The sequence below is a fragment of the Zeugodacus cucurbitae genome, chromosome 2, assembly GCF_028554725.1.
Source record: "Zeugodacus cucurbitae isolate PBARC_wt_2022May chromosome 2, idZeuCucr1.2, whole genome shotgun sequence".
NCBI classification, from domain to species: domain Eukaryota; kingdom Metazoa; phylum Arthropoda; class Insecta; order Diptera; family Tephritidae; genus Zeugodacus; species Zeugodacus cucurbitae.
In genome coordinates this window covers 63,441,741-63,449,445 of record NC_071667.1, presented here as the reverse complement: position 1 = coordinate 63,449,445, position 7,705 = coordinate 63,441,741, and the positions used below count along the sequence as shown (strand labels likewise).

The window sequence follows — 7,705 nt, the reverse complement described above, 5'->3', positions numbered from 1 at the left end:
TCAACTGGCGCCGCCGTGCATAATGCAGAGATGACTCGTGAAGGCTTATTGCCGTGGCTAAGACCGACACCAGGTTGTAGTGCCAACCTGATGATAATATCATTTTTAATTCTTGATTGGCACATTTGCCATATAATCTGTTTAGGTAGCGTCTTCTATAAGGTTAAACTTTTTTCTGGAGTGTGCGAAGGCGATACCCAACAAGTTGATAGCTGTTAAAAATTGTCGCTAAATTGGAATCCCTAAAGACACAGAAGTCGCGACTAACACAAAATAACATTGTCAGTACAACGCGAATTATGGGATAGCGCAAGGACCATGTTTTTTTTTCGTGTGAGATGACGCAAACTTGCTGTGTGTGGCCCCACGCTTCATAGCGTAGTAGTAGTACAAGCAAAAAAACATATATACAATTGTTTTTCATATTGTCTAAAGCACTTAGATAGCTAGATCTAAGTACCCAGCCACCTTATATAGTAAATACGAGTATGTAAATATATGCAAATGCAATATGTACTTAATAATAATATTCATCTGAATTATTCATTAAACAATGCAAATGCTTGAGCATAGTTTATAATAAATTTATTATGAAAGCATGAAGTACAGCTGGGTTGTTCGATCATGTGACGACTACATGGTTAAATTCAATCTCAAAATGATAAAAATAATAATAATAAAAATAATAAACATAAATAATTGTTAGCTGTCAACTCTTATATTTGTTCTATCACAAAAAAAAACTTAACTAGCTTTCCAAGAAATACTTTGACAGTTAATTTGAACTGAGATTTATTTAATTTTCTATTCCTGCAGGGGTCAATGACACAGAGCAATAAAGAATGGCTTTCATTTAGTTATATACATATACATATGTAACTATGTTAATATGCATTTTTATATGTACATATATGTATATTATATCAAAAGAAGTATACTTAAGTAACTGCCCGATGTATGGTACATACAGACGTGCTTCTTAATGAAAATGTGTGCAAACAATCAAGAGCGCCAATTAAGTTGATGGCTACACAACAAGCGAAAGTCGATTATATTGTATGCACAAACACCCAAGTGTATGTGTATAAGCATGTGGCAATTTTAAAATTTTTTAATAAAATACTCGTATGTTGCTATTTATGACACGTGCTACTCTTTTTGACATTGTTAATAATAAGCTTTAATTTTTTACAAAATTTTTATTTGACAAACTGTCTAGATTTCCAAGAGGCATTCTTTAATTGCACTCGATTTGAATTCTGCTTTTATATTTTAATTACCATAAATTTGTATGAAGAGTGTAATTATATTCTATAGCAGACAACTGAACTATATCATATACATATACAAAGAATGTGTGTAGAGTATATGTATATATGTATGTATGTATGTGTGTATATAAATACATAAATATTCATATGTTTAATTCACACAGTATCCGCCTATTGTCATCAATTAAAAATTCAACAACAAAATAACTGTCATAGTCAATTTGGAGTGTTCTTGTATTTTTATAAGTATGTATGTATATCACAGCAGATCCCTAGTTCGAAGTCCACACACTTCATTAAATATTGAAATTTAGTCATTTGTTCGTAGCATCTTTCGGGCAGCATTGCGTGGCTTAAGTGGACGCCTCCAATAGGACTTAGCAATTTAAAGAGATCAGCGGCATATATTTTTTTGCTCACATATGTATATGAAGTAAATTACTATTCAAATCGAGGGTAAATCAATTAATTTTGTACAAATTAATGAACTGCTACGACTATTTTGGATTAAGTCTATTTAAACAATTTAGATTTAGTCTACAAATGAAGTAAGCTGGAAAAGAGGGACACCAATAAATTGTAAAAAAAAAATAAAAATCTTAACTGACCCTCACTTCTTATTTCTATTGATTATTATGTTGATTGATGTTAATCGGAAAATAATAGATTCTACAAGGTCTTTCGATCTGTTCGATTGTATGAGACATTTATTTCGTGCCAAAAAATACATTCGGCCGTTATCAAAAGATATGTAATATTTATACCCTGAACAGGGTATATTAAGTTTGTCACGAAGTTTGTAACACCCAGAAGGAAGCGTCGGAGACCCTATAAAGTATATATATAAATGATCAGTATGTTGAAGTGAGTCGATTTAGCCATGCCCGTCTGTCTGTATATATACGCACTAGTCCTTCAGTTTTTAAGATATCGTTTTGAAATTTTGCAGATGTTATTTTCTCTTCAAGAAGCTGCTCATTTGTCGGAACTGTCGATATCGGACCACTATATCATATAGCTGCCATACAAACTGAACGATCGGAATCAAGGGCTTGTATGGAAAACTTCCGAATTTTACAACATATCTTCACGAAATTTGGTGTGAGTTATTGTTCATAGAAATAATTTAGTCTTCGAAAAAATGGCTCAGATCGGTTCACTATAGCATATAGCTGTCATACAAACCGAACGATCGGAATAAATGGCTTGTATGGAAAATTTTCGCATTTGACGTGGTATCTTCACGAAATTTGGTGTGAGTTATTGTTCATAGAAATAATTTAGTCTTCGAAAAAATGGCTCAGATCGGTTCACTATAGCACATAGCTGCCATACAAACCGAACGATCGGAATCAATGGCTTGTATGGAAAATTTTCGCATTTGACTTGGTATCTTCACGAAATTTGACATGGTTTACTGCTTAAGGTATTAATATAATCTCCGAAGAAATTGTTCAGATCGGTTAAATTGTTTCTAGCAAACAACCCGCCTAAAAAGAATTAGTAAAATGTTTTCTTTTTTTTACTTACTTTTTCTTACGTCTTTAGATTTGCTTAAACACATAGTTACTAAAAGAAATGCATCTGTGAAGGGTATATTAGCTTCGGTACAGCCTTCGGTATTGGTTTTGATGTGACCGAGTTTGCACATTTATAAAACCTAGCCAAGATCTCCGGCTCTTTCATAATCTAAGTCCCCCTGTGGGAAACAGCCATACAATGTAATCTGACCTAACCTAGTCAGTTTTCTATTGGAGTGAAAATTTATTTCTCAAACCATTTAGGTTTTTGTGAAATATTATTAATTTACAAAAAAAATGACATTTTATTGTTATATCTAACATTTTAGTATAATCATGTGATATACTAACGTGTACAAAATATGTAAATTCAAAAAACTTAATTTGGGAGTTGTCTCAACACATTTACATTTAAGGTTAACCAAAAATACACGTGCGAGGGTGTACAACATGATTTTAGGCGCTAAAATCAACCCTTAAATTGCGCTCTTTGGATTTACTCGAAATCAAGTTTAGCTGATTCATGCATACATATACATATATACCAAAGTATATATTAGAGAGTGAATGAACTAGAAAACTCCGGAATCAGCTGTTTTATCTAGCTAAGCACTAGGTTTGCTTAGCTGTTCTCTGTTTATATGAATTTAGAGGCCACGCGTATAAATGAGTGGAATTACTTCGTATATATGACTGTATGTACTTTGTTATATGAGTAAGTAGGTATGTAATAAGAGAGTAGTAGTCGCCTTGTATATACAAAGTTGAAGTGTGTGCAAGGTATTTGGCAACAACAGCGCTCATTGGGATTGGCAGCCGCAACAACCGGCTTTTTCAAAACAAGAAACTACTAGTTGACGCCAGCTAATCTTTTATGCTATATGTAATTTATCTGAGACCTTTTCAGTATTCGAGGCTTTTTTTTTTAAAGCACTCGAAAGTTATTTTATGTAGAGTTGTAGCTGAAGTGTGTATTTGACTTTGTCCGTCTGTTTGTTTTCAGTTTTGTCTAGCTAGCCGAACTAATTGCATTAGCTAAACTTCAAAATATCGATTTTTCTGATTTTGAGAGCTGTAATAATTTGATTGAGAGCTGAGTTGATTATTAACGCATTTTATTACAAAATGTTTGAATTTTATGCCGGGTATTTTCATAGCGGCCCAACTGAGAACATTAACGTTCCTTTGATTATTTGATTTTTGATTGAATGAGATATAAGTACGCCGCTAGTCAATGGGACAACTGTGAGTAGATCGCCAATTGTTTGTTTGTGTTGAGTGAATGAGAGTATTTAGCGCCGCGTTGTAAATTAAAAATCCACAACTGAGCAATTTAGACTATTGTTGTTGCTGTTTTCGGTAGCGAATGTGAGTTAGTGGCACACACACTACTGAATGTAAGTGTCTGTCTTGCTGGCTATGCCTTTAATGACGGCATCAGTTGGCAATTGGAGATACGCTTTAAGCATTTGCTGTTAGTCGTCTATTGGTAGAGATCGTGAATGGTTTAACTCGGATCGTCTCGTGGTCTTTGGTGGGCGCGCGCGAAAATATAAAGTCAGATAATCGAAACCCTGCACTTTATAAACATAACACACACACGCCGGTGCTTTCGTCTGTGGTATCTACATAAACACACATGCTGCTTTAAAGTAAATAGAAATATTTAAATATTAATTGATAGTGGAAAACAAATGTCCGTACAGTTGTGATTAATTAATTTGTGCAAATTACTGAAATACATACATACATACATGAATATATAGAATACTATATGTATTTATGTGTCTTCTGCATGGCATAGACTTTGAACGTGCCAATAGGTGACGTATACGCAGCGTGTGATAATCATAAACCCAAGCATATACTATGTACATATGTATGTAGAACATAAAAAATACTTTGCACATACAAAGTAAGCGTCGTCATTATCAACTGCAAGGCAAAACTAATTACTTTGGAGTAATATCGAAAGACTTTCTTGAAACACATGTAAAGACACATAAATTCATACATACAAGTGTAGTGTGGGCATGCGGTTTGGAGCTGTGACAAAAAAAGAACAAATTATCAAAAAAAAAAAACAAAAAACGCTGTATAAGCAAAATAACAAAGTATATTGCCATAGCTGCGGCAGCAAGTCATGCCACCAACGGAAACCACAAATTAAAGACGCAGTGAAAACTTCGTTTTTTTTGTGCAAAAGTACAAACTTAGTTGTTGTTGTTCTAAAAGGCGACAAAGAGTAATCAATCTAGTACGAATTTTGACGTGTACCATAGACGGTGAAGTGAGTAGCTTTATTACCACCGCATTTTGCGAAATATTCTAGTGGAGTTGTTAGCAATTTGGCTAATCGCGTCAGCGAACATTTTGAAGGTCTTTAACACCGTGAACATACGATTTTCGCGTTTGGCGCACATGCGGACACGCACACGCAGACAGTAGTAACAAACACGCGCACACACATTCACACACACACACAAGTGTATATACTCGCTCAACTGTACATAATTAACAGTGCAAGAAATTGAGTTGTTTTGGTGGTTTTTGAATGCGCTGATTCCGCGGTTGCTACCTGAACGCAGTTTTTAAAGATAATTTTTTTGCGAAACATTCGACAATTTCTTCTGCATAACAGCCGCCACAATGAGTTACGATGACGTCATCAAGTATTTGGGCGATTTCGGCAAATATCAGAAACAAATTTATTTTCTGCTCTGCCTACCGGCCATTTCATGCGCTTTCCACAAGCTAGCTGGCGTCTTCCTTTTGGCGCGCCCCGAATATCGCTGCCTACTGCCGTTTGAGAATCCGTTAAATGCCACTTACGACTCTTTTCCGCACGAACATTGGAATCTGAGTTATCCTTTTGACGCGAAAACCGGTAAATATCAGAAATGCGAATATTATAATATTGACTATACGACGGACTATTTGGAGACGGCTATCACACCGGCCACCGAGAATGGCACAGTCAAATGCAGTCACTATGTTTACGATCGTTCAAAATACGAGAATAGCGCGGTCACCGAATGGGATATGGTGTGTGCACGCGGCCTATTGACCGCCACCAGTGACAGCCTCTTTATGGTGGGCGTGTTGTTGGGCAGCATTGTATTCGGCCAGATGTCGGATAAATATGGACGCAAACCGATTTTCTTCGCATCGCTGGTAATACAGGTTATCTTTGGTGTGTTGGCTGGTATTGCACCCGAATACTTTACCTATACGATATCGCGCATGGTTGTGGGCGCAACAACGTCCGGAGTCTTTCTGGTCGCCTATGTCATTGCTATGGAAATGGTTGGCTCCACGTATCGTCTCTTTGCCGGCGTCACCGTACAAATGTTCTTCTCCGTGGGTTTCATGTTAACAGCCGGCTTTGCATATTTCATACACGACTGGCGTTGGCTACAAATAGCGCTCAGTTTGCCCGGGTTATTGTTCATGTGCTATCATTGGGTCATACCGGAATCGGCCAGATGGTTACTCTCGAAAGGTAGGAAAGAGGAGGCAATAGTTGTGATTGAGAAAGCGGCTCGCATTAACCGTGTGACCATACCGAGTGAGGTTTACGACAATCTAATTGATGAAGCTGCTGAGCGTGAGAAGAAAGAGGAGTCTGTGTCCGTAGGCGCGGATGAAAAAGCACCCACCGTATTCGATCTACTGCGTTATCCAAATTTGCGTAAAAAAACGCTAATCATTCTCTTCGATTGGTTTGTGAACAGCGGCGTGTACTACGGCCTATCGTGGAACACAAACAATCTTGGTGGCAATGTTTTGCTAAATTTCATGATTTCTGGTGCAGTCGAGATACCGGCTTACACATTCCTCCTCTTCACGCTTAATCGTTGGGGTCGCCGCACAATTCTTTGCGGTTGTATGCTGGTCGCTGGCTGTGCGCTCTTGCTGACCATAGTTGTGCCAGAGAGTAACAATTGGCTGATAATACTATTTGCTATGCTTGGTAAGTTGGCCATTACCGCATCGTATGGCACCATATATATCTTCTCGGCGGAACAATTCCCCACGGTAGTACGCAACGTTGGTCTGGGTGCTGCTTCAATGGTAGCACGTGTTGGCGGCATTTTGGCGCCCTACTTAAATTTATTAGCTGAAATATGGCGGCCACTGCCACTGATCGTGTGTGGTTCCTTGGCATTCCTTGCAGGGCTCATGTCTTTGGTGTTGCCAGAGACGCTTAATAAACCGATGCCCGAAACGATTGCCGACGCCGAACAATTTGGAAAGCGTACGCGCAACGATGAATTCGTCGAAGCTGGTGGTGAGGAGTTAGCCAGAATTGTTACACCGGAGGCGGAGGAGAAAAATGGCGTTGCAAATGGAAAATCTACATGATATATTGCCTAAGTTTTTTAACGAATTTATTTTAATACTTGTATACCGTTATCTTAATATGGAAATGTCTTCCCTAATACAACAAAAGAATTCAAAGCGAATAATTATTTTTAGAAAACAAAAATCCAATTCTTTACAAAAAGGCTTATGCATGCACACACCGTACTTTGGACTTTCCCACAATAAGGTAACGGCATACAACCATATAACATTACGATTACTATTGTAGAACTCTGGGAAGGGAAATCTTTTAAACAACCAAAGAAATGTCTGAATTGTATTGTTTTATCTGAAACATTATTGTCGGCGATAAAAAATCTGTACATTTATCTCAAATTTTGCATAATTATAAATTCTTCACTGTTTCACATATATTAAATAAATTATACATTAATACTGTTGCTTTTCAAAATAAAAGGTCCGATCTAAAAAACTGTTTTAATATACCACATACAAAAATAACAGTCCCAATCCGAGTAACTAATGAAAAAATGTACAGATCTTGCTAAATAATAATTATTTAAATCATGTATGACTATTCAAAGACAA

General features: G+C 36.7%; 1 protein-coding gene across 1 annotated transcript; it reads left to right on the top strand.

Moving 5' to 3' along the window:
* The first annotated feature begins 4,235 nt into the window (after positions 1-4,235).
* Positions 4,236-7,705, top strand: LOC105218815 (organic cation transporter protein). The gene has a single exon (XM_011194641.3). It carries the CDS (start codon positions 5,441-5,443, stop codon positions 7,154-7,156), a length of 1,716 nt encoding a protein of 571 aa, XP_011192943.1. The 5' UTR covers positions 4,236-5,440; the 3' UTR covers positions 7,157-7,705.

Coding starts and splice junctions, on each gene's coding strand:
- LOC105218815 (XM_011194641.3), top strand. CDS start 5,441: ATGAGTTACGATGACGTCATCAAGTATTTGGGCGATTTCGGCAAATAT.